The 24,128-nt window shown below is 56.8% G+C and overlaps 9 protein-coding genes across 9 annotated transcripts in view; 3 read left to right on the forward strand and 6 right to left on the reverse strand.

Moving 5' to 3' along the window:
• Window positions 1-1,205: 1,205 nt before the first annotated feature.
• GUITHDRAFT_146823 (hypothetical protein) lies at window positions 1,206-4,896 on the forward strand (the record flags this gene model as incomplete). The annotated part of the gene is made up of 10 exons (XM_005821916.1): window positions 1,206-1,211; window positions 1,299-2,286; window positions 2,330-2,541; window positions 2,599-2,663; window positions 2,742-3,139; window positions 3,344-3,423; window positions 3,694-3,906; window positions 4,199-4,282; window positions 4,560-4,646; window positions 4,813-4,896. 10 exons carry the CDS (start codon window positions 1,206-1,208, stop codon window positions 4,894-4,896), a joined length of 2,217 nt encoding a protein of 738 aa, XP_005821973.1.
• Window positions 4,897-5,349: 453 nt separating this feature from the next.
• Window positions 5,350-7,303, reverse strand: GUITHDRAFT_155611 (hypothetical protein). The gene is made up of 7 exons (XM_005821917.1): window positions 7,249-7,303; window positions 6,951-7,039; window positions 6,808-6,900; window positions 6,567-6,637; window positions 6,183-6,233; window positions 5,758-5,819; window positions 5,350-5,486 (listed from the first exon to the last, which is right to left on the reverse strand). The coding sequence occupies exons 2-7, from the start codon at window positions 7,025-7,027 to the stop codon at window positions 5,427-5,429; spliced, it is 414 nt and encodes a 137-aa protein (XP_005821974.1). The 5' UTR covers window positions 7,028-7,039; window positions 7,249-7,303; the 3' UTR covers window positions 5,350-5,426.
• Window positions 7,304-8,196: 893 nt separating this feature from the next.
• On the reverse strand, window positions 8,197-10,268 carry GUITHDRAFT_146825 (hypothetical protein; the record flags this gene model as incomplete). The annotated part of the gene is made up of 2 exons (XM_005821918.1): window positions 8,197-9,435; window positions 9,489-10,268. 2 exons carry the CDS (start codon window positions 10,266-10,268, stop codon window positions 8,197-8,199), a joined length of 2,019 nt encoding a protein of 672 aa, XP_005821975.1.
• A 928-nt stretch (window positions 10,269-11,196) lies between these two features.
• GUITHDRAFT_118835 (hypothetical protein) lies at window positions 11,197-11,690 on the forward strand (the record flags this gene model as incomplete). The annotated part of the gene is made up of 3 exons (XM_005821919.1): window positions 11,197-11,262; window positions 11,306-11,365; window positions 11,589-11,690. 3 exons carry the CDS (start codon window positions 11,197-11,199, stop codon window positions 11,688-11,690), a joined length of 228 nt encoding a protein of 75 aa, XP_005821976.1.
• GUITHDRAFT_155612 (hypothetical protein) lies at window positions 11,689-14,450 on the reverse strand. The gene is made up of 23 exons (XM_005821920.1): window positions 14,420-14,450; window positions 14,215-14,371; window positions 14,020-14,168; window positions 13,914-13,970; window positions 13,835-13,867; window positions 13,714-13,785; window positions 13,602-13,667; window positions 13,500-13,550; window positions 13,430-13,452; window positions 13,334-13,374; window positions 13,230-13,282; window positions 13,139-13,182; window positions 13,052-13,088; window positions 12,918-13,000; window positions 12,819-12,868; window positions 12,700-12,758; window positions 12,557-12,639; window positions 12,432-12,510; window positions 12,300-12,384; window positions 12,184-12,253; window positions 12,060-12,136; window positions 11,953-12,011; window positions 11,689-11,815 (listed from the first exon to the last, which is right to left on the reverse strand). The coding sequence occupies exons 1-23, from the start codon at window positions 14,432-14,434 to the stop codon at window positions 11,792-11,794; spliced, it is 1,467 nt and encodes a 488-aa protein (XP_005821977.1). The 5' UTR covers window positions 14,435-14,450; the 3' UTR covers window positions 11,689-11,791.
• A 2,169-nt stretch (window positions 14,451-16,619) lies between these two features.
• On the reverse strand, window positions 16,620-17,228 carry GUITHDRAFT_118837 (hypothetical protein; the record flags this gene model as incomplete). The annotated part of the gene is made up of 1 exon (XM_005821921.1): window positions 16,620-17,228. The coding sequence occupies one exon, from the start codon at window positions 17,226-17,228 to the stop codon at window positions 16,620-16,622; it is 609 nt and encodes a 202-aa protein (XP_005821978.1).
• Window positions 17,229-17,793: 565 nt separating this feature from the next.
• GUITHDRAFT_118838 (hypothetical protein) lies at window positions 17,794-18,537 on the reverse strand (the record flags this gene model as incomplete). The annotated part of the gene is made up of 1 exon (XM_005821922.1): window positions 17,794-18,537. The coding sequence occupies one exon, from the start codon at window positions 18,535-18,537 to the stop codon at window positions 17,794-17,796; it is 744 nt and encodes a 247-aa protein (XP_005821979.1).
• A 1,277-nt stretch (window positions 18,538-19,814) lies between these two features.
• On the reverse strand, window positions 19,815-20,402 carry GUITHDRAFT_118839 (hypothetical protein; the record flags this gene model as incomplete). The annotated part of the gene is made up of 1 exon (XM_005821923.1): window positions 19,815-20,402. The coding sequence occupies one exon, from the start codon at window positions 20,400-20,402 to the stop codon at window positions 19,815-19,817; it is 588 nt and encodes a 195-aa protein (XP_005821980.1).
• Window positions 20,403-21,825: 1,423 nt separating this feature from the next.
• GUITHDRAFT_146827 (hypothetical protein) overlaps window positions 21,826-24,128 on the forward strand; it is a gene marked incomplete at both ends in the record, with an annotated part of 4,370 nt that continues 2,067 nt past the window's right edge. The window contains 5 exons of the mRNA XM_005821924.1: window positions 21,826-21,859; window positions 22,519-22,675; window positions 22,730-22,823; window positions 22,872-23,424; window positions 23,727-23,758. Of these exons, the coding sequence (XP_005821981.1) occupies window positions 21,826-21,859; window positions 22,519-22,675; window positions 22,730-22,823; window positions 22,872-23,424; window positions 23,727-23,758 (870 nt within the window). The remainder of the gene's footprint in view (window positions 21,860-22,518; window positions 22,676-22,729; window positions 22,824-22,871; window positions 23,425-23,726; window positions 23,759-24,128) is intronic.

Genomic DNA, 24,128 nt, shown 5'->3' on the forward strand with positions numbered 1-24,128 from the left:
TTCGAGATCCCTGCCGACGCAAACTAGGCGATACCCACGTGACTGATACGACGGGGCCATGGACTTGGCGTTTCCAGTCAAAATGCGGAACTTCCGAAGCACGGGGCCCCGGCCTAAACTTCATCTGAGCCTCGCGGACTACAAATCATTCAATCATCGGGTGACTCACTGTACGGTCACTGAGCGCACGGGCCAGGCCCGGGCCCGGCGGGCCGGGGCCCCGGCGGGCCTCAGCCGGGGCCTTTGAATCACAGCCGCAGTGAGTCATTTGATCGGATCGGATTACACATGGCATTGACCGTACAGCCCCGGTGAGTCAGGCCTGGCCGGACGGTGCCACGGTGACGGAGAGTCGGACCGTCACACTGAGCGGCCGCCGCTGAGGCAGTGCGGCAGGCTCAGGCGGCGGGGAGGCCGGGCTGACTGACTCAGTGAGTCCGACCCGGCCCTCGGATGCCCTAGCCGCTGAGGGCCGCGGCGGCGGCCCGGGCTGGCCGGGCCCGGGGCCCCGGCCCTGCCGCTCAGTGCTGCAGCCCTCCTGCCCGGGCCCCCGGCCGGCCCCCGCCGCCGTTTGGCCCGGCCCTGAGTGACACCGCCCGGCCCGGCCGGCGGCCCGGCCCCGTGCCCGGTGCCGCCACCGACCGGGATGATCCGGGCCGATGATCGGAGCCTCCGAGGCTCAGTCGGAGTCAGCACGACTCGGAGGCGGACTCGGTCAGTACTGGTTCGGACCCACGAACCTTGGCGGGAAGGTAGGAAGGAAAGCGGCATGGCAGGAGGGAAGGTGGAGGGGGAGGAGGAGACACACAAGAGAGGAGACGAAGCATTTCTCTTCAATGTTGATTGAGCAGAAGAGAAGAGGACAGGGAAGAGATGAGACAAGCTGGAGCGAGGAGTTGTGGGGAGGACTCAGTTGGTCAGACAGGGTTGGCGGCAAAATATGGAATTGGCCAGCAAGAGTCAGCCTATCCGAAAAGTGCATTAGGAGCCGTCTGACTGATTATCGTCCAGTAAGACTCAGTGAAGTAGCGCGCGGTGGTGGGGGGGGGCGGGGGGCGGGCTGAGAAAGGATGGTTACTCGAAGGGATTCAGGTGGGATCATGGTCATACATACTGATGTATACTCGAACAGCAGTGGAGCAAAGCTCGACAACAATTGCAGCAGGAGCATCATATCCAACTGAACCCTTGGTTGTGAACGGGAGATGGAGGTGAGATATGACTGCATTCTCTTTTCGTGTTACCAGCGAGCGGGATTGCTGTCTTGCAAGATTTTCTGATACGCATCTCACGAACAGATTGAAATCGCGGCCCAGTCGTTTCTCGACTCAGTGGAGAGGCTGAGGGGTCTTCCGCACGCATTTGCCCTTGCTCAGCCTGCAGCGTTCGGTCCTGCACCCACCTTGAATGGCTCGCCGACAAGAGGGATGCCGAACAGGGATAATGAAGAGCAGGAGCAGGCGGTTCGACATTCGGGCGGGGAAGACAGGGGCACGAAACGCCGCGGCCAAGGGCTCAACAGCGCTGCCATTCAAGACGAGATTGAGGCAGAGATTCAGATCAAGATCTTGGGGAAAGTGTTTCACCCTGGTGAGTATCAGATCTCCGACCTCCATGGCGAGCACCTCGCCATCTGCATTGCAGGAGCGACCTGCTACGGACAACTTATCAACGCCCGATGCATCTTGAAGAGGAAAGTGCAAGTGGGAGGGAGGAGCAGCCACGGCTCTCCTACCTTCTGCTCGAGCGAAGAGGGTCTAGCAGAGGACTGCATCCCTGACTCAGACGGGGAGGAGGAGGCTTGCGGGGACAGAGAGTTGGGTGCGCAGTCCTGCCGAGATGATGGGCAGGTCAAGAGCCGAAGGACCCTCCAAGTAACGGACAGGAGGGGTGAGGATGATCGGACTGGGAGGAAGACAGTGGAAGGAACGCGAAGGAGTTTGAACATGAGTCCCTTGGGTCCCCCGGACTGCACGCCAGATCGCGGCCACGGACTGACCCTTCCAACGGCAGCATCCAGAGGAAAAGAAGGGAACCACAGGATAGTCACGAGGGAGCCCTACGACCCTGCTCCTGAGAGTGTGGACCTGTTCGCCTCTGATGCCGAGAACCAGCTGTCTGACAACCCTCGCAAGGCCCATCACGCGTTCCAGATGTCGAGGGAGGAGATGGAGAAGGTTCGGAGTCGATCAGGAGAGCGTCTTCATGCAAGCTCGGCATCGCACTCGCATGCCCGGCAAGACGCACAGGATCATCGTGGGGCTCAGGCTGATGGGACGGCTGGAGGTATGTGAGATCAGGGCAGTCTGTTGGTCTGATATGTCTGCAGTAAAACGACCTGGCAAGAAAGGAGGATGGGGAGGAGTGAGCGCGATTTATGACCTCCCTGATAGCGACGAGCAGCGAGCCGACCGGGATGAGTCTCCCAACATCTTTGAGGACGATACTCCTGCCCTTGCCAGGGCATCCACTGGAATGCAGGAGGAGGAGGACGGAGAGGAAGAGGAGGGGCAGAGGGAGGAGCAGTGGAGAGAGGAGGAGGTATCTGGGAGGGGAAAGAGGACCAGGAAGCAGGAAGTCATTACGACAAAAGCTCAGGCAAAGAGGTCGAAAATCTCTCCTACGATTGCTAGCGACCCTCCTCCGACTATCTCCCAGCTCAGGTGCTCCAGGGAGGCCAGAGGCAGGTGAAGTCCTTTTCTCTTGATGTTCCTGTTCTCCTGCTGATGGGTCAATCTCAGTCACCGAAGGGCCGATGATCGGCTCCTTTCTCCGCCGTCAGCCAGCAGGCAGCTCGGCTCCTGCACGGAGGGGGAGGCAGAGACATCCCCAGGAGAAACCCAGCAAAGCTTGCGCGTTGCTGGGAAAGGGAATAAGACACCTACAGCTGGGAAGGGACATGAAACTCCTTCAGCTGGGAAGGGACTTAAAACTCCTTCAGCTTGTAAGGTGGAGAAGAATGGAGCTGGGAGGGAGCCGAGGACATCTCCAGCAGAGAAGCAGCATGAGGCTTCGCCATCGGCGGATGCTGACGGAGGTGGCGGTGCTCTGGTCTTACTGGAGGCGACTGAGCTGTCTAGCAGGCTCGCCGATGACTCGGAGGAGGGGAAGTCCTACGAAGAAGGGAGCGATAAAGCCGGTGGGATGGGAGGTGGAAGGAGGAGAGCTAGACAGAGGAAGCCTGAGAGGAGGAGGGAAAGGCAGGGAGGGGTAGGGCAAGGAGACGTTGGGGGATGGTTTGCTGGAGTGGCCAAGCCTGTTGACGGGAAGGCTGGAGAGTAGAGAGGGGAAGAAGAGATCGCGATATGGTAGAGCAGAATGGCGAGGACGAAGACTAGGGCAGGGGCGAGAGCGGAGGAGGACAAGGTGGACAGGGACGAGAACAAGGACGAGCAGGATAGAGCAGCAACGAGGGAAAGGGAGGTTTAGGCAGAACGAATGAAAGAACTGACGGAGAGCTAAGAGAAAAAGGAGGGGGGGGGAGAAGGGGAGGAGGGGGAGAAGGGGCAGCAGGGGCAGCAGGGGCAGCATGATGGGGAGGAGGAAGAGGAGCAGAAGCAGGAGCATGAGGAAGTGCAGGAGCAGGAGGTGCATGAGCAGGAGCAGGAGCAGGAGCAGGAGCAGGAGCAGGAGCAGGAGCAGCAGCAGGAGCAGGACGGGCAGACATTGCAGCTTACATGTTTTTGCCTCTAGTGCATTCTTCTCGTCGGGTTTGCTGGAGATGAGCTGGATGACTTGAATCGAAAAGTGAAGGATCTTGGTGGAGAGGTAGCGCAGCATCCGGAGAAATGCTCGCACATAGTCGCTCTCCGGCTGAAGACTTCCTTCAAGCTCCTCGCCGCTCTGGTACTGGGTCACAAGCTGGTCCTCTCCCGTGACTGGGTCGACAAAAGCCACAAGAAGAAGGTCTTGCGTGCTCCTGCCCCTGCTCGTCCTTCCCTCGTACCTTCATGCTGCTCCTCCTCTTCTCCTCTTCTCTCTTTCTGTCTCGTTGCTCATATATGTCTTCCTCCTAATCTCTTTCTTCTCATCACATGGTATTTCTCCTTCCTACAGTTCTCGTCCTTTCCAAGTCGTCAGTGCTTGTTGTCTCCTGTCCCGCCCAATCTTTTCCCTTCCCTGCCTCCTACTCAACTCCTTTCTGCCACGTTCTTCATCCCTTGACCCAGCTGCTCACTCCTCTCCCTCTTTCATCCAGACCTGGCAAGACGAGGAAACCTTTTGGCTCAAAGATCGCCAGACTGAAGAGCGACACAATTTCAACCTGCAGCGTCGCTGCAAGGTCAAGGAGGAGAGGAGGGAGAGGAGGGAGAGGAGGAAGAGAAGGGCACAGGGAAGCAGGATCGTGATAATGAAAAGGACGAGGAGGGTAACGAGATGGACAGAGGAGGAGGAGGAGGAGGAGGAGGAATGGAAGTGGGTTGAGGAGGACTCGGCTGAAAACTACGCAGGAGGCATCTCCTCTCCTCTTCAAGAACATTCACTTCACTCTTTCCAACGACTTTCCGATGAAGGCAGGAGCATGCGGCTGACGCGCTGTGGGAGCTGACGGCTGGCAGGAGGAGGAGGCAAAATTCTTGATCGAGAAGGCTGGCGGGACCCTCAGGAAGAAGGGCACGGAGGGTAGTATACAACTGGTTGGAGCGGTAAGTTCTGCATGTTAATGTCTTCTTTTCTCCTCCTCTCTTGCCTCCTCCTCTTCTTCCTCCAGCTTCAGCTCCAGCCCAGCTCCAGCCTCAGCTCCAGCGATACGTGTGCCCCACCTATCTCCGCTCTCTTCTTCTGTTCCCTGTTGCTAATCTCTGAGAGCAGGAAGGAAAGTCGAGCAAGGCCGGAGGAGGCAGGAGGAAGTTCACCGTAGAGTACGTGGATAAGGAAGAGAAGGCTGGGAAGTGATTCTTTCCTCAGCTTCATCCGAGACTCGATCTTGCAGAACAAGTTGATGTGGAGCAGCGGTAAGGATGGAGGACAGCGAGTTTGCCACTGACGCTGGACGAAGGAGTTGTGGCGTGAAGGAGAAGGACAAGAAGGATTTTGAGCACTGGGAAGGAGGAGGAGGAGGAGGAGGTTGTGGTGGAGGCGGTAGTAGGATGGAAGGTAGTCTGGTATCGTTTGTTCTTCCAGGGTCTCGTTTGTTTTTGAACGATTGAAAGAGTTTTGATCGCTCAACAATCTCAGCTCCAACTCTCGAACCTGGTCCTGAATGTCATGATGGCAGCTGATAACTGAGGAAGAGAAGGAGTGAAAGGAGGAGGAGAGGCAAAAGGAATAGATCAATGGGTAGAGCGTGTGAAGCAGGGGAAAGAAGGCAGAAAAACTGAGCCTGGAGAGGGACTAAAGATCAGGTAATTTACTTCGTTTATTCCCTCTTCCTGCTCCTCCTGCTCCTGCTCCTCCCCTTCATGATTTTCATCATTCTTCACAGCCTAGTAGCGAGGAACACTGGGATCGATCTCCACAGACCAGGCTTCGATTCCTCCCTCAACCTGTTGGATATTGTAAGGTGGAAGAGAGGGGAACGCAGAGAAGCAGGAGAGAAGCAGGAGAGAAGCAGGAGAGAAGCAGGAGAGAGGGGTAGGGGGGGACGAGGAAAGGGAAGCGTCCGGTGCGTAAGGACATTGACAGGGCAAGAGGGAAACTGCAGAGCGAGCAGGAAAGAGAGCAAACTCAAGGTTGAAAAGGGCAAGGGGGGCAGGGGCAGGGGCAGGGGCAGGGGCAGGGGCAGGGGCAGGGGCAGGAGCAGGAGCAGAGGCCTACATTCGTGACTTGCCTCCATCCCCTCGTTCGCAGGTAGCGAACGACTTGCATGCTCCGAGCACCTGCGCATGTTCAGCAGAGAAACGCGGAGCCAAGACAGCAAAAGACTGCAGGGGAGGAGAAGAAAGGAAAAGGTTAAGATAGTGGAGGAGGCGAATACAAATATTGCAGTGTGGGAGAGTGAGGGAGAGCGTGGAGGGAGCGACGTGGACGACAAAGAGGAAGAGGAAGAGGAAGAGGAAGAGGAAGAGGAAGAGGAAGAGGAAGAGGAAGAGGAAGAGGAAGAGGAAGAGGAAGAGGAAGAGGAAGAGGAAGAGGAAGAGGAAGAGGAAGAGGAAGAGGAAGAGGAAGAGGAAGAGGAAGAGGAAGAGGAAGAGGAAGAGCAGGACGTCGAGGCACAAGATCCGGAGTGTGTGAAGTTTCACCGTGGTGGCAATAAACGAGCACAGGCTTGTCCTTGGGAACCTCATCCTGCCCTTGAAGAGTGTGAGCGTCGCAAATACACGAAAGCCAGGACAGTAGAGGAGGGAGAAGATAACGGAAGGAGAGGAGAGAGAAAAGGGAAGAAGAGAAGGAGAGAGCGATTAGATGACAAGCAGAGCAAGGAGAAGGTGAGTGAAGAGGAGGAGGAGAAAGATGGCTAAAAGAAAGAGTAGCTCCAGAGGAAGGGGATGCTGGCGCATTGAAAACAAGAGGAGGAGGAGGAGGAGGAGGAGGAGGAGGAGGAGGAGGAGGAGGATTCAGACGAGGGGGAGCCGAGAAAGCGTAGGAAGAGGGAAAGGAGGAGGTGGAGGAGGTGGGGGGCATACTTAATTTCATTTCGCTCAAAGGGATGTGGATCGCCCCAGGGATGCGGCAAAACTCGAACTCATCTTGTTCTCTGATCCATTGTGCGATAAGAAACGAAGGTGAGAGTGGAGGAAAAAGATCAATGACGAGGAAAGCGGAGGAGGGAGAGAACGAGGACGAGAACAAGGCAAAGGATGAGGACGGAGGACGGAGGACGGAGGAGAGGAAAGGGAAGAGGATGAATATGCATATCAAACAGACCTGACGTCCAGCAGAACAGGCTTCTCGTCCTCGGGCTTGTTCAGCTCTGCCTTGGCCTCCATGACGGAGATCTCGAGCGGGACCTCTGTGACCCTGCAGGAAGAGGCAGTCAGAGGACGTGCCATGCTCTCTTGCTCGCTCACTGGACTCTCCCACTCTGCAAGGTTGTCTGCCCTGAGATGATAGCCTGGTACGCCTGCATCCTGCGAAGAGCATCCATCTTGACCTCAAGCTGCATGCTCCAGGTTAATAGAAGGCAAGAGCCTAGGAGCAGCAGGAGCAGGTGCAGGAGCAGGAGCAGGAGCAGGAGCAGGAGCAGGAGCAGGAGCAGGAGCAGGAGCAGGAGCAGGAGCAGGAGCAGGAGCGGAAGGTACAACAGATTCAAACCAAAACCAAGAAGAAAAGGAGGAGCAGGAGGAGCAGGATGACTCAGAATTTTACCGAGACTTCGTATTCATCGTCGACATTTTCTCCTCCTCCTCCCTTAAAGTATCCGCCGATGTCATTCTTAGCCTGCAGTACAAGTGTATGAGCTAGCTACAACTCATCACCTTCCTCCCCACTCGCGACACCCCCTCCACCGCCACCATCCTTCCCCGCCTCCTTTGTACCTGCAAGGCCGCAGCCCCCTGTCGCAGCATGGGACTAGGCCGGGAGGCGATCTTGTTGAGAGTGAAGGAGAGAGAAGAAGGGAAGAAAAACTTTGAGCAGACGCCAGGAGCGAGCATGAACGCGTCTACCCGCGCCGTCATCATCACCATCCCCGCCATCGCAACCGCCATAGTTCGCAGCATCGCTCGGGCTCTTGGCCTCCTTATGACGGTACTGGGTGGTGGCGGGGAAGAGGCCCCCAAGCGCAAACTAGCGGCCGGCCCGCGGGCCCCGGGCCCGGTCACGGTGGGGCGCCGGGCCGGGCAGGTTAAGAAGCCCCGGGCCGGGCCCGGCCGCGTTAGACCGTTAAACCTGTGACAGCGACTGTCGCTGAGTTACAGTGCCCTGCCGTCACGCGGCGTGCCGCACGGGTGATCGGCCCGGATCAGATCAGACACTGGCCCCCGGGGCCGGCGGGCCCGGCCACTGATCATTGGCATCGCGGACCGTCCCCATCATGGCAGCGGCATCATGATGGCATGCCCGGCCCACTGTCAGCCCGGCTGAGCAAGCGGCTACTCTCAGTGACGGTAAGTCTGCGGCCTGCGGCTGAGTGACACCAGCCCCGGCTACCGCCGTACGCGGCGTCACCACGGTCACCCGGCGACTCGCCGGGCACCGGGTGACGGCACGGGCTGGCAGGGCCGGCAGGCTCCCGGCGAGAGGATCATGGCTTTACTATCATCATCGGATACCGCACGGTTGAAGCCTCAGGCTGAGTGTTGGCGATCAAAGCCTTCAGTGCATCTCAGCAGAAGCCACCACGTGCTGCTTGAAACAGTCCCGTCTCGTCCCGGGCCCACATACGCCGAAGGGTCTCCTGCGATGGTCCGCCATGCTGCAGTTGAAGCAGCAGTAGGAAGTCTTGTTGCCGTACCTGTCCGATCCGCTGCACACCTTACATCGCACCCTAGTGATGGGCTTGAGACTTTTGGAGATTGAGCGGGAAGGAGCAGAGGACTCGAGGTAGTCGTTGACGCAGACGAGTCGATGCGGAAGGTCGTAGTCGCATGCCGAGGGCCCCCCGCCCTGGAGCAAGGTGGTGGTGCCAACACAACCAGCTCCAGCTCCAGCTCCAGCTCCAGCTCCAGCTCCAGCTCCAGCTCCAGCTCCAGCTCCAGCTGGAACGAGCTCGTTTCTGGAAGACGTTGGGCTCTGTCTCACTGTAGCCTCGTTGACATCGCTCTTCAGCAGCTGGAGGGTGAGTCTGCTGAGAAACTCCCGATACTCCACCTCCTGCATCTTGTACACCCTGTACACCCGGAAGGCATCGACTGCCACAGTGCAGACAACTCTCTTGAGCATCCTGAAGGTCCAACTCTCGTTCCTGGCGCCATCGTGATCAAATCCTCCAGTCCTCAGCTCATGGTGCTCGTTGACTGCTCCAGTACATGCCATGTAAGCCTCGCACAACTCTGTCCTCCCTCTCTCCTTCTCCATGCTCGTCCTTCCCGTCCCTACCTCGCAGCCAGTCGTTCTGCCCCATGTCGAGATGAGAACCCTTGTAAGCACACCGCTCCTCCTGTGCTCCTTCCAGGCATGCGCAAGAAAGGTCCTATCCTGCCCCCCGATGCAACGAACGAGTTCTGCGGTCTTGGTTTCCACCAAAGATACATCTCTCTTCCTCAGAGCACGGCTAAGATGACGTCTCGGAGCTCCAGAGTCAACACGATTGACCAGGGCGGTGAAGAATGTTTTCCGCTCCAGCAGGGCCTGAGCTGTCGACACGGTTGCGAACTTGGGGTCGCAGTAGATCACGCGGCCATGGTCGAGGTAGTGTCGTGACATGTGAACGAGAAGGCGCGTCATTCTAGGAAGCTCGCTAAAGTTTTCATCCTCCACAACCTCATCGTCCAGGAGCTGCAGGTGCAGGACAATACCGTAGGTGCACTCCACCAGGCACAGCAGCTCATCTTCGGGCATGCGCTGGCGGCCGAAGCGCAAAGGCACTGCAGGAGCCCTCTTAGAGCTCCTTCCCTGCTGAAAAGTGAGGGAAAGAGGACAAGAGGGCAGGACTCGCAAGTTCCAACCTGTGCTCTCGCGTGCCATCCTCCCTTCGTCTCGTCCGTCGACAGCTCGCTGCCTGCTGATATCGTCTCCAGCCTCTTCCTGTTGAACGCGTCCAGCAGCGGCCGGATCTGCGCAGCCTTGCTCAACGCATGCTCCACTTCTTGCGGCCAGAGTCTCAGGTAGCACTTCCACTGCTCGAACCGCACACGGCTGACGCCGAAACGTCTCCCGAGGTCATGGGGGGGGAGAGCACCGACGTCTCGGCCAACCCAGAGGCTGCCGTAGCTGCTCCAAGGTGTGAGCACCTGATAGTAGAGCACTCCTAGAAATCTCATCCACTCGTGCTGGGAGAAAGGAGCTACGTCATCTGGGAGATTCTCGTTGGTCCAGACAAGGCAGGAGGGGGCATCGAGACCCACGATGAAGTCGAAAGGAAGGAGGAGCTTCCAGACATCAACTTCAGCGCTGGAGCTTGCTTGCGCCATGTCCAGCAGAATGTTGAGCGAAGTCTCTTCCATCTTGTAGCCAAGCTCCTCCCTCTGGTCCTTGACCGTGTCCTCGTCGCACATGCGCCACTCCAGCAGCTCTCCGTGATGGCTCAGCGTCAGCCCTTGCGTATCCTCCGAAAAGTCTTCCTCCTCCGAGTAAGACGTGTCGGTGTACTCCTCAAGGCATCGACGACTCTCCTGGAGGCAGGGAGCTTTCTCTCCTCGAGGATCTGCTTCCGTGCTCGCAGTTCTGCGCATCTTTGTCCTCGAATTATGGGTGGCATCCTCGCCACGTCGAACGGATTTCTGCATGCCTGAGGGAGGGAGGGAGGGAGGGAGGGAGGGAGGCAGGGAGGGAGGCAGGGAGGGAGGCAGGCAGGGAGGCAGGCAGGGAGGCAGGCAGGCAGGCAGGCAGGGAAGGAAGGGAGGGATATAGAGAGAGAGAGAGAGATGGAGGGAGGGAGGGAGGGAGGGAGGGATGGAGGCAGGGAGAGAGGGAGGGAGAGAGGCAGGCAGGCAGGAAAAGTACAAGGGCAAAGGCGGGGGGCAGGAGCGAGCGGCAAAATGAAGTATCCGCGAAAATATCTGAAAGTATCCGTAAATCCGGATACTCTCGGATATTTTGATTGACCCTTCGCCGCCACCATGCTCTTCGCGCTGGTTCCTGTTCGCATGCTCGGTGAGGAATGGAGGGGGAGAGAGGGGTGGTGAGAGGGTAAGAGATCGAGCATGTACAAGCATGCAGCTGAAGAGAGGGAGAGATGGGATGAGGATGCTGATGGTTTAGACAAGGGCCTTAATGTAAGAGGTGGTGTAGAGAAGTACAGATTTGGCATGCAGCGAAGGAGCATGAGGTAGATGATCTGAGAAGTACATGATATATTGAAATGATTTCATTGCACGGATTGTGTCGCTGGGGATGAAGCTTGCAACCCCGATGTGTTCGACAGAGCGATGGTTAAAAACGGAAACGTCCCTGGGGAAGTGGACTCTTTCTAGACAACACATGTTTTCAAGTCAGTCACACTCGACCGTGTCCACACATGTGTAGTGACTCTAGTATTTCCACAAGAGAGTATGATCCTCTTGTCAAGTATCAGACCAGATCCTAAGTTCGCAGAGGGAGGTTGGGGGTTGCAGGAAAACTAGCAGCAAGTCAGAGTATGTCCAGCGCATGCGATGTTGTTGGTAGCATGGAAGTCAGGAGCTCTTGTATCATCTGTGTGACACTGCTGAAGGAATGGGCCCTGAATTCTACAACAACATGGAGGCAGTCAACAATGCTATCGGCGCTGAGGACGACAAGGTCAGTGCCAAGTTGAGTAGAACAAGTCTGAGCGAGCGTGTAGGCATGGATGTACAACAATCCCAACGCCCCAGCCAACGCTGTTGGAGTCGAAGACGCGAAGGTCAGTGGCAAACGTGTCAAAGGGAGCGCAGGAGAAGGTTGGGGAGGAGGAAGAAGACCGGGAGAAGAATAAGGAGGTTGAGTCGATTAAGCAGGATGGAGGGTAGACCGGGAGAATCATGAGAGTGCTCAGAGGAATGTGAGGTGTGGAGAGATAGAGAGCGTGAGGATGCGAGTTGTGGAGGTTGAGGAGGGTATTCGGAAGGGGAGTGACTTGAGATCAGATCGCAATCTACAACAACACCTTCACCCCCAGCAACTGTGTGGGAGGAAGCGAGCAAGGATGCAGCCCCTTCGCTGTGGCCCCCCGTGCCATGTTCATGTAGAGCAGCTGACATAGCAAAGTTCATTGGAGGTTGTCGTTACCCCTGACATCTGCTCGGTGCGCCATGCCAACCCTGACCGCCGCAAGGTCCTCTTTGTCCTCTTATCCGAGGACGTCAGTGAAGGCCTGCAAGCGGACTTCAACCCGACAATCCTCCTCTCATAACACGTGCGACTTGTTCCACACGACCCTTCCCCCCCATCCTCTCCTCCTTGCCAGCAGCTTCCCATTCTCATCCTCATCCCCACCATATGTCCCATCACCTGCAGGTAGCTGACGGTAGCTCCCACCAACCCGAGCATAGAGCCGAGGACGGCGATGACTGACGAAACGAGTGAGAGGAGGAAAAGCAAGCGGAAGGGGAACTTGCCTTGAGAGAGGTAGTACTTGTTGTCGTACTTGAGACCCTTCCTCTTCTTGGCTGGCAGCTTCTGGTCTTGCTCAACCCTGAAGACAAGTCAGTCCTCCAAGACAGAGATCCTTTGCCAGATCACAAGGTCTTGGTAGCGCTCATGTGCATCAGAGCTGGGAAGACGTAGATGATTCCACTGCCCAGCAGGGCTCCTGCTCTCAACCGTCAGCGAACCATGAATTCGCGACTGGCCGTTACCTGCAAAGGCAGCCAAGAAACCGAGGTCGCGCATGACCATCGCAATACCGGTGGTTGCAACGACGGTAACAACTGCAACAGCGTCCTGGCTCTCTTTGTCAGCAAGGCAAGGCAAGGTTGTTTTCTTTTCACCTTGGCGGCTTGTGAAGGATTCTTGACTCCCGCAAGAGCAAAGGCTCCAGTGCGGAACCCGTTGAAAGCGAGTGGATAACTGCAAGATATCAAGATTGATGTTATAACCTATTTCAGTTACGCACCCGAACAAGATCGAGGCCGTAATGGCAAGACGGCCCCAGACTGCAAGGTTGTCTGATGTAGCATAGTTGTTGAGGATCAATCCCTTCCAGGAGGCAAGACATCTTTCGAGTGAGCAAGCTCAAACAGATGCTTCACCAAACACCTGGGAAACTCCTCCAAAGGTCAAGAAGCCAGTCGACATGATGAGGCAGTTGATGATTCCTGCACAAACAGACCGACTCAGAGATGCAATGCGGTCGATGAGACAGATGTCAAAGTGACCGGCAGCGATGAAGGCGGGATAAACAAGCTTGTTGAACTGCTGAACAGTCCTGCAGAACCAGAATCAGCAAACAAGTCACTTGCAAGGCTTGCACACACTTGGGAATCATCTGGTGGAAGAACTTGGGAGCATCATAATGGGCATGATAGGCGGTGTTGAGGGTCGCCATGAGGATAAGTGCCTGCACCAGTTGTCAGTGACGTGCGACAGATCCGAGGGATTCATTCATCACCTTGATGGCTTCAGCGCTGTTTCCAAACGATGGCTTCCTGCAGCACAATTATTCTCTCCTTCAAAACTGTTCTGTTTGTCGACATACTGAGCAAGCTCCTTGAAAAACTCGCCTCCCTTGGCGTACGATCCCTGCTCGCCAAAATCACCAGGCACCAATTGTAGGAGGGAAGGTTTACTTGGAAGTATCTCAACGCCATAAAGACAGTCGTGTAGAGAACGCCCATGACTCCTGTGCACGTCAAGTTAGGGATGCCCGTCGCACGTTCCCATAGGTGGTCACCGAGCATGCTCGTGTATGAGAGCGCGGCCAGAGACCTCAAGCTGCTCAACCGGTCAGTCACTGGGCCTTGGGCGGAATGACAAGTATGCGACTGACAGGCAAAGAGGCAGAAGAACGACCTGGAACAAAAAGCTCAGCAAGGATACCAGCAGAAACGACTACTCACCGCACTGATAGCAGCAAGCAGGTTGTTGCGCTCCGCAGCCCAACCACGCACCTGCGAAAGGTGGTGAGTGAGACTTTGAAAGGGGGTTAGGAGAACGCTTACTCCGAGAGACTTCATGAGATCATTGCTGAGATCTCCGATGATGATGGAATAGCAGATACAAGCCACCTGACAACACACTCTCTCAAAACACTTTCAGAAAGCTGAATATTACCATGGTCTGGCTGGTGCACGCCATACCCGGGATCCAGGCAGTTGCGGTGCTGATGGACTTAGCCCACGCTTCCTGTGCTCGCACCATGTCAGACATACTTGAGAGCTCTCTCAAGTCTCACCTGATAGTTGTGGGCATCCACCATCCCACACACCTGACACATGAGTCAAACGGACTGGAAACCACTGCAGCAAAGGCACCTCGCCGATCAGAGCGTAGCAATATCCGCTGAGAATGGCAAAAGAAGCTGAAAGAAGCTGCAGCAAGGAAACGCTCAGTCGTTCGCTTAATTCAATCGCGGCTCACCAAGGCAGGAGCAAGCATCTTGGGGTTGTTGGTGAAACGAGCTACCGACGAGGAAAGGGACAGAACTCCAGAGCCAACGATCGCCTTGAAGAGGTAGAAGATGAAACCAGTGACATCCTGTTCTCCACCTCCTCTGAGGGGCGCCAGAGCTGATACATGCTCACTTCGACCACACATCAGAGGATTCATCCCTACCCTGGACACGGCGAACGGATCCATGCTTCAAACTTTCGCCCCTTTGAGCGAGAGAAGGATGACGCTGCCTAGTGTCAGGCAAACCTGATGGGATGGTGGTGGTTGGGACATGAAGCCCGTGGACAGCAGCCACGCAGGCCAAAGTAAGGCCCAAGAACTGCAGGAAGCCTGTCAGACGAGTTGCGACGGTCGCCTTCCTGCTCACCAGACTGGATCGCATGACCTCGACTTCTCCTGTAGCAGAACATACATAAGCCACTCAATCATGCTCATAATGATGAAAATGCTTGTGGTGCAAAAGGATTCATCTCGCGGACAAGCACAAGAGTTCTGTATCCTCGCCTGCGATGTACTTGAGGACTGACTGTTTCAGCTACTCGGCCTTTCACTCTATTCACGCACGATCCAGTTAGGATACAATGTCGATCTTCATCTAGACATGTTGTTCGCCTCAGGATCCACTACCTGTCGCGTCCTCTCATTCGCTGGTACCCTGGCCTACAATGAAAATGCTTTTTCCTACTCATCACTGCGAACCCTGGATGAGAGATAAAATCTATGCCCTTTCCGCCACCATCAAGCAAGCTCAGCAGCAGCATCGCTTCCTGTACTGGCGATTCTCCTCCAAGGCCCCTCATGAGCGCAAGAGCTCGCGGCCGCTCTGCATCGTGCAGCCATGAAGCGGCGGAGGATCGATGGGGTACTTCTCGAAGAGGAAGGACAAGGGGTGGTCCGAGTCCTTCGAATAGATGGACCCCTCATATACCCCACTTTTGTACCGGTCTGTATCTACTAGTGATTCGTTTGTAGGTGGGGTGGCCGTGGCAGGGGAATGTGAGGAAGGGATCTCTGTTCCAATGGATGCTGGCGTACACTGAAAAGCTTCTAGAGAGGAAAACACGCCAAGTGAGATACAACTATCTCACAGCTCTTGATTTTCAGTACTTGATATCATTGTATTTGAATTTTCGAATTACATTGTAATATTTCAACGATCAAACAATTTTCGAATTGAACAAATACGGCGGGCGGCGGCCGGGCCGGGCCCGGAGGAGTCGATGCGAGTCGGACGGCCGCGGGCGTCACCGAGTCACTGACCGCCGGGCGGCCGGGCCGGGCCGGCACGGTTCACGGTTGCGGCGCCGCACTGCGGCCGCTGTACGGTCGGCGAGCCTCGGAGTCACTGCACCGCCGAAGCACGGCCCCAGTTCCCGAGTCCGACGAGTCCGGTCCCACGGACCGTGTCGGGACGGTCCGACGGTCGGCCCGGACTCGCCGTCGAGGTAGTCCTGCGGCGGAGTCCGACTGCACTGAACTCCGGACTCGAATCACAAGTTGGGCTGGCCGCTGAACTTCACATTGAACAGTGGCCATCATGCGGCATCGGATGCTGGCCTGACTCCGCCGCACGGCCGACTGTCCGCCGGGTCCGACACTCACGGTCACGGTGTGACAGACTCGGGGGCCGTGGCACGCGGCAGCCGCTGGCCGGGCACGGCAGCCGCTGTACCCGGTGACCGTCCGGTCGCGCGGCGCCGGCGGCCCGCGGCGAGCCTTCGGAATTCCGATCACGAGCCGCCTCAGTGCCACCGTTGTTCACCGTCCGAGGCAGGTTTGAAGTGAGAACAAAATAGCAAATATACTTCCGAGTTTACTTACTAATTCAAGTTAAGTTAAAGATCCGACGGGAGGGCCCGAGTACGGTACGAGGACAACTGTCAGGCCCTGAGAGTCGAGGAGGCTTGACCCTGACTCCAGTGACACTGTCGCACAGGCCACTGAAACGGCGAGAAGAGAAAAGACAGTCACGGAGAACTTAACTCAAACCGTCCCAAGTTCGGCTGCCGGCCGGCGGTTGGCCGGGCCGCAACCGCCGGCCGGGCCGCGTCCCGGGCCGCCCCTTGCCGAAGCAAACTTGAAACTTTGAAATATGGCAATAATTCAGCCCGCTAGTAGTGCCAGCCTTGCCATGATGGAATGATCAGGGCCAAGATTTAACAAAGATCATCGATCGGATCGTCAAAGCCTGCCGTCCGAGTGTCCGGTATCGGAGCCTGGCACTGAAAACCGTGGCCCCGGCGGCTGGCAGTAACTTGCAGTGACGGTGGCAAGTAACCTTGAAAGAAGCCTTCAAGCGATGCTGTCACTGGCCAGCTGTGGCAGTCACGTAGCAACCGGCGGAAAAAATCATCATGTTTCTAACAATTTCAGGCTTTCCTGGGTCCCTTGACTGCAAATATGATGATGCAGCCTGATCACTTGGTAGTAAGATCCATAACAGTTGTGTCGACTGACACCTGAGTCTGTCCAGGCACTTTAACCTTCAGGTTCTCGAGCTGCAGCTTGAAGAACAAGAAGAATGTGACTCTTGACTTGAAAATTTGATTCCATAGCACTCTTCTCTTCTATGCCCGCGTGCCATCCCTTCCTCCGTCCCCTCCCTCCACCATGCGCTGTATACCTCTCCCCTCGCACACCCCCGTCTCCTCGCTCAGCCCTCCTCCCTCCGCTCCCTCCGCTCTCCTGCTCTCTTCCTCCATCCTCGCGCTCGTCGCAGCGTCGCCCTTGCGGAAGTACCTCCGGACTCTCGGGCGCCCGTCCTTGGAGCCCACGGGCCTCCCCGGCCCTGCCCGGCGTCTCGCCGGCCTCTGCGCCAGCTCCTCTGCCGTCCACAGCGCCGTCGTCGCTCGCGTCCACGTCCGCCGGCTCCAGACGTCTCGCACGGTCTTGGGGCTTGTGCCGTACTGGAGGGCGACCTCAGCGCTTCGCCGGGAGAGGGAGAGCTTGTCGAAGGGGGGGGGAGGCTTTTCGCGGTAGATCTTGTAGGCGAGGTCGGCAGTGAGGACGCGGGGGCGGAAGAAGCCTTGGGGAGGCTGCGGGAGGGGAGGGGGACTGGGGTCTTGGGTGTGGAGCATGCCGGGAGGTCTGGGGAAGGGATGAAGGGGAGGAGGAGGAGTCTTGCTGACGAGCTGCATGCTTGCAGAAGTAACAGGTATCTGACAGGTCTTGGTCATCTTTGGTGGTGGCGTTATCCAATTTTTGCTGATTGAGCAATGATAACAGTTTTTGCAAGGAAAAATTAGTAGCCTTGTTATGTTGATTGGTTTGTCTTGTCACTCAGCAGATTCTCTTATTACATGATGGTGCATACTGAACGAGTTTCCATCGACATCTTGAAAGGCGGTGATAGATAGGGGATGCAAGCTCGGGAACCTGATGCAGAGGCGGGGACAATCTCTAAGAAAAAAAAAAAGGTCGGTATCGTGACATAAAAAATTAATATTTTTCGTATTCGAAAAGTTTTTGTTTCCATGGGGATAATTGGCCCTCTTAAAGTTTTTTTTTGTCATGGAACAGAACCACTTTGTTCCGAGAGCTGTAGACTATGTGTTCTCGTTTTAGTTCAACAACATGACACTCAACAAGTGAACCAAGACAGAATCATAGAAGAACTAAAGATTAACGTCTCCCTGGCTCGCTTTCGAAGTAAAGCATCAAGTTGAACTCGCCAGACGCAGAAATCTACTATTGGACGTCGATCGTTTGTGCATCAATGATTCTCATAATGTTTACTCAAATTCATGTATGAATGCAACAAACCTTCTGTTTGAAATCAGTCTGAGTGACCTCTGGTCCAGCGAATAGTCCACCAAGTTCCCACACCTCCATCCCACGATGCTCAGCGTGCTCCATCTCCTCTCCTGCTCTAAAACATCTTCCTTCCATACCTTCTGTTCTTATCCCATTCCCCAGAATCAACGCCCTTGAGGCGTTCATCACTCCTCCCACGTATCCTTCCCTTCTCTCTCCAAGTGCCCTCCCTTCCTCCGTCCCCTCCCTCCACCAAGCGCTGTATACCTCTCCCCTCGCACACCCCGTCTCCTCGCTCAGCCCTCCTCCCTCCGCTCCCTCCGCTCTCCTGCTCTCTTCCTCCATCCTCGCGCTCGTCGCAGCGTCGCCCTTGCGGAAGTACCTCCGGACTCTCGGGCGCCCGTCCTTGGAGCCCACGGGCCTCCCCGGCCCTGCCCGGCGTCTCGCCGGCCTCTGCGCCAGCTCCTCTGCCGTCCACAGCGCCGTCGTCGCTCGCGTCCACGTCCGCCGGCTCCAGACGTCTCGCACGGTCTTGGGGCTCGTGCCGTACTGGAGGGCGACCTCGGCGCTTCGCCGGGAGAGGGAGAGCTTGTCGAAGGGGGGGGGAGGCTTTTCGCGGTAGATCTTGTAGGCGAGGTCGGCAGTGAGGACGCGGGGGCGGAAGAAGCCTTGGGGAGGCTGCGGGAGGGGAGGGCGACAGGCTGACGGGGCGAGGTCTTGGGTGTGGAGCATGTCGGGAGGTCTGGGGAAAGGGAGGGGTTGGGGGGGGAAGGGATTGGTGTGGAGCATGAGAGAGGGATCAAGGGCTGGAGGGGTAGATGGCATGGGGTAGACGCAAGGTGTGAGGAGGGAAGGGAGGTGGTAGAGGAGTGTGGAAGTCGAGGAACTGCACCAGGGTAAATCTTGTCTGAGGGGAGGGGGGGGGAGGGGGGATAGGGATTAAAAGGGCCAGCTGTCGAGTTTTGCCTATCAATCGCAACGGTTGGTCCCAGTTGGTCACCTGACTCGCTGCTCTGCCAATTCCGTTACGATATACCGTCGATACCGTTACATCTCCCATCCAAAAAGAGCGATTTCAAACGACGAGCAATACTGTTTCCGACGAAGAAGTTTGCGTCAGAATGAGAAGGATGTACAACAAAATGGCGCGCAGAGCTGGCTGCTGCTAAAATGCAAGGCACGTTTGGAGTCCTACGCTGAGATATGGTCAGTGAACAGCAGATTTCATGTCATCAGCTGTGTAGGAGTCAGAGGATATGATGGAGGAAGTTGATAGAAAGTATTTCTACGATCTCTGGTGCAATCGAACGCAATAGGAAAGAGGGTCTGTGCTTAACAATCAGACTTAAACTCTTGAGTCTTGTAGATCTGCAATACATCAGCACCAGCTAAGGTTGCTTGAACGTCATTCCTGCTCTCATCACGTTTACTCTGCTCTGACTTCTCCTCAATTACATGCAGATAGCAAAGCTGCTTCATCTTGAAACTTAAACTTATTGTTAATAATTGCTATTCCTTCTTGCTGTAGCATTGCCAGGCCGTGTACATGATCATCTGACTTCAAGTTAGCAACCTGTCAACTTTGGAGGTGTCATTTACTTCAAGGAAACGTAGTGGTGTGTATTCGCTCCATCGCAGCAGGTTGTAATCTGGTTGGCATTCACTTAGCATTGGAGTTGAGAAAACAACCCTGGCTTCAGACTAGGAGTGATCCTGATTTGATTGCAGGTCCACAAGCAGCGCTGCATATTTTTGAATGTGCTCTACTTGAGCATGATTTTTGTCTCTTGACGAGGTTTTGTGGGGCAAATGAACATACCTGGTTGAGAGTTGAGTGGAGATACACTGAAACGATATGATCAATGTTCTCGTATTTCTTATAACATAAAACTTGAAATTGGTAGGCAGTCTCGGTTCCTTCCTGAAAGATAACCCCCTTCCCAGGTAAATACTGTTGCACCGCATCAGTTGGCCAGTGAAAAAAATGTAAAACAAGAGTAACGGATGCTCTAAGACAAGGAATCTCCCCGCTGCTCATCCTTTACATGACCTCTGGCCTTAACACCTTGATCTCTCATTCTCCGCACGCCGTCCCTTCCTCCGTCCCCTCCCACCACCATGTGCTGCATACCTCTCCCCTCGCACACCCCCGTCTCCTCGCTCAGCCCTCCTCCCTCCGCTCCCTCCGCTCTCCTGCTCTCTTCCTCCATCCTCGCGCTCGTCGCAGCGTCGCCCTTGCGGAAGTACCTCCGGACTCTCGGGCGCCCGTCCTTGGAGCCCACGGGCCTCCCCGGCCCTGCCCGGCGTCTCGCCGGCCTCTGCGCCAGCTCCTCTGCCGTCCACAGCGCCGTCGTCGCTCGCGTCCACGTCCGCCGGCTCCAGACGTCTCGCACGGTCTTGGGGCTTGTGCCGTACTGGAGGGCGACCTCAGCGCTTCGCCGGGAGAGGGAGAGCTTGTCGAAGAGGGGGGGAGGCTTCTCGCGGTAGATCTTGTAGGCGAGGTCGGCAGTGAGGACGCGGGGGCGGAAGAAGCCTTGGGGAGGCTGCGGGAGGGGAGGGCGACAGGCGGACAGGGAAGGGTCTTGGGTGTGGAGCATGTCGGGAGCTCTGGGGAAAGGGAGGGGTTGGGGGGGGAAGGGATCGGTGTGGAGCATGAGAGAGGGATCAAGGCTTGGAGGGGTAGATGGCATGGGGTAGACGCAAGGTGTGAGGAGGGAAGGGAGGTGGTTGAGGAGTGTGGAGGAGAGGAGAGGTTGCTTGGTGTAAGCCGAGGGGCAAAGAGCCCAAGGGCGCTGAGCCAAAAAAAAGGGGGGGGACTAAAAGGAGTGGGGGGACGGACCTTACGAAAAGGAGCTTTTTGGTGAGTTGAAAGGGCCAGCAATTTTCGGCTACAACTCTTTTTGCACGTCTGTAGTAAAAGGGCCAGGTTACCGTGATAGACGATCCGATCTGACTGCCAGGCTGGCTTCAACTGTCAGTCTCAATTTAGCTACACTAAAAAAAACCTCAGTAGCCCGCACCTTTCAACCTGGCAAGTTTCGAGTTTGTCCCGAAGTGACGGTCAGTCAGTGGCCAGTGCAGTGGGCGGGCCCAGGCTCAGCTGGCTCACAGTCACCGGGTCCGTCCGATCAACGTGGCACCCCCGGCGGACGATCGGACAGACCGTATCATACAGTAGTATGGCCGCCGGGCGGCGGGCCACCCGGCCCCCATTTGCCGCAGCCTCGGCAGTGCACTGCAGGCTGGGACGTGACGCCCGGCCGTTCAAGTCCGCCGGTCCGGGCCGGGCCGATCCGTACTGTACCGTACTCACGGTAGTACTTCCGAGTCAAGTTCCGGCGCCGCACTGGCAAGTCCGGTGGTCCGATCGAGCTTCCGATTAGGCTACTGTCAGTGTGTGCCACGGTGCCCGGCCAGGACACGGACCGTACGGTCCCCCGGCCCCCGGTAAGCTTGACAGTGACTCACTGTCAGGTCCTAGCCTCCCCGCGGCCGGGCCGCCGCCCTCGGCGCCGCGACCGGCCCGGGGCCGGCCGCGGGGGGCAAACCCGGAGCCGGCGGCCCGGGGCGGCGGCCCCCCGGCCCCCCCGTCACGGCGTCCTGGGCCGGCCCGGGCTCCTCGCGGCCGCGGCGAGTCGGATCGGACTCCGGGACTCCTGCCGGGCAGGGAACGCCGGTCACTGCCGTGCCCTGGCCGGGCCCGGTACGGTACTGGTAGGCTTGGTCACCTGGCTCGCGGCCCGCCCAACTGGCAAAGCGGCCTGAAGCCGGGTCCGAGTGTGACCCGGCCCTGACGGTACGACGGTACAGTACGGATCTTCTTTACTCAAAGTTAAGTTAAAAATCAGTACGAGGACAATAATGAGAGTCGAGGAGGCTTGACCCTGACACTGTCGCACAGGCCAAACGGCGAGAAGGGAAAAGACAGCGAGAACCAAACCAGGATACTATCACTAGTGTCGGACAAATTGATTACTGGCCAGAAGTTGGGGATGAGGGCTACACTGCTTGTCAACGGAAATGCCTGCGATCGAGCCGTTCGACCGACCGCAAGGTGACGTCCGATCTCCTGCTCCTGCTCCTGCTCCTGCTCCTGCCGAAGCCTTCTCCTGCTCCTGCTCCTGCCGAAGCCTTCTCCTGCTCCTGCTCCTGCTCCTGCCGAAGCCTTCTCCTGCTCCTGCTCCTGCCGAAGCCTTCTCCTGCTCCTGCTCCTGCTCCTGCCGAAGCCTTCTCCTGCTCCTTCTCCTGCTCCTTCTCCTGCTCCTGCTCCTGCTCCTGCTCCTGCCGAAGCCTTCTCCTGCTCCTTCTCCTGCTCCTTCTCCTGCTCCTTCTCCTGCTCCTTCTCCTTCTCCTTCTCCTTCTCCTTCTCCTTCTCCTTCTCCTTCTCCTGCTCCTTCTTCTTCTCCTCCTCCTTCTCCTGCTCTTTTTCCTTCCGAGTCCTGCTCCTGCCCCTGCCCCTGCCCCTGCCCCTGCCCCTGCCCCTGCCCCTGCCCACAGTTCTTCTGCTCCATATCCTGATCAACCCTTTTCCCACCCGCCACTCTCTCTTCCTAATTTCTCCTCCTGTCGCCCCAAGTCCTCTGATGATCTTCATTGCTGCTCACCTTCCCCTCTTCCCTCCTGCTGTTATCTCGCCTTTGTCCTAACAGTCTCTTTCCTCATGTCTTTGCTTTCTGCACTCCGTACTCACTACTTTGACGCACCTCGTTTCAGTCGATGGCTCGGGGGATGCGTACAAGAGCTGGAAGACAGACGAGGAGGAGGACTTTCTGTTCGAGAGGAGCGTGAGGCCGGACCGAGCCGAGCCCGTGACATCTCCGCTGGTGGATGAGAAGCTGGAGGACAGTCCGAGGGAGAGGAGCAAGAGAAGGTAAGCACGAGGGAGAGTCGACCAGAGGAGGGGAATGAAGACAGAGGGTAGCAGGGTACAACCTTCATCCTTCGCCATCAGGCTGCATCCGACAAAGAGGAAGGAGGAGGAGGAGGCTGTCTGCCGTTGTCCGGGCTGTGGGGCCAACGTGAGAAGGCCATGCTCTTGCAATCTTTGGGCTGACAGCAGCATGCAGATCTCCCTGCTCAATCCGCTGCAGGCCAGGGACATCGAAGTTGCGCAGCGGCAGGTGCTGCGGGCAGTGATGGTGGAGGATGTAACGCCACGAGGAAACTCGACAAAGTTTCGGGTCATGCTGGATCGGGAGGGGAGGAGGAGGAAGGATGAGGAGGAGAGGAACGCGAGGCTGCTTGCGGAGCAGGGGAGGCTGAAGAAGCAGATCCAGTCTCTGGGGGATGAGCTGGAGGAGGCCAGAAAGCAGATCGAATTCTTTCAGGAGCAGGCAAGACGGATGGAACAAAACTTTGACCACGTCGTTCTCCTTTCCCGCCCTGCCACAGCCAACGCTCAAGAAGAGATCGTTCCCTTCCCTTCCTCCTCCTCTGCCGCTGCTGTCTCCCTCCGCCCTTGCAGCGGAGCTCTGCTTGCTCGGAGGGAGGGGAAGGAAGGCGGGAGGGACTCGACAGGCTCTTTCCTCTTCACTCCTCGCACAAGCGACGCTGCTGTTCTCTTCCGCCGTCACACGGGCTCGCAGAAACCAAAGACGAACATGAGCAGCATACGACCAGGTCCCAAACGTCTCCTCCTCCTCCTCCTCCTCCTCTGTTTCTCCTCCTCCTCCTCCTCTGTTTCTCCTCCTCCTCCTCCTCCTCCTCTGTTTCTCCTCCTCCTCCTCCTCCTCCTCTTTTTTCCTATTACTTCTTCACCTCTCCCCTCCTGGTCCTCGTCTCCTTTATTCTTGCTTCCCTCTACCTGGCCCTTCTTTCCTCTTCCTCTTCTTCGCATCTTTCTGCTATCTTGTAAATTCTTCTCGCCTCCTGTTTGCTCGCACTTGCAGTTTTCAAACTTCCTTTTCTGACTTTCACTTCAGCGTCGTCACGTCCTGGCGAATCAACCGTCAAGGTGATTCAAATCAAAGCATTGCTGAAATATTTGAAGCTGATGTCAATTCTTTCTCCTTTTCTCCTTTCCTCTCTCTTCCAACCCTCCTTTGTCATTATCTCCTCCTCCTCCTCCTCCTCCTCCTCCTCCTCCTCCTCCTCCTCCTCCTCCTCCTTCTCAGCCGCCTGATGCTGTCACTGCTCCTCCTCCTGCTCGGCGCCCAACCACCGCTCGAGCCCGTCCCTCTTCCTCCTCCTCAACCCCCCGTGAAGGCGCTGCCTCTACTCCCCTCCACAGACGATTCGTCGTGTCCTCCTTGCAGCAGCAGTCTCCAACACCATCCCCATCCTCATTTGGTAGCAGGTTTGTATTTCTTCCTTGTTCTCCATCA

The sequence above is a fragment of the Guillardia theta genome, assembly GCF_000315625.1.
Source record: "Guillardia theta CCMP2712 unplaced genomic scaffold GUITHscaffold_135, whole genome shotgun sequence".
Lineage (NCBI taxonomy): Eukaryota > Cryptophyceae > Pyrenomonadales > Geminigeraceae > Guillardia > Guillardia theta.

Excerpts from the sequence above, each read along its gene's own strand:
- GUITHDRAFT_155611 (XM_005821917.1), bottom strand. The coding sequence starts at position 7,027 with ATGGATGCTCTTCGCAGGATGCAGGCGTACCAGGCTATCATCTCAGGG. Across the intron at positions 6,901-6,950 it reads TTGCAGAGTGGGAGAGTCCA|GGTCACAGAGGTCCCGCTCG; the intron begins GTGAGCGAGCAA and ends CTCTTCCTGCAG. Across the intron at positions 5,820-6,182 it reads GCTCGTTTATTGCCACCACG|GTGCTCGGAGCATGCAAGTC; the intron begins GTGAAACTTCAC and ends GAACATGCGCAG.
- GUITHDRAFT_155612 (XM_005821920.1), bottom strand. Across the intron at positions 13,971-14,019 it reads AGATGCTTGCTCCTGCCTTG|CTTCTTTCAGCTTCTTTTGC; the intron begins GTGAGCCGCGAT and ends TCCTTGCTGCAG. Across the intron at positions 13,668-13,713 it reads CGTGCACCAGCCAGACCATG|GTGGCTTGTATCTGCTATTC; the intron begins GTAATATTCAGC and ends GTGTGTTGTCAG.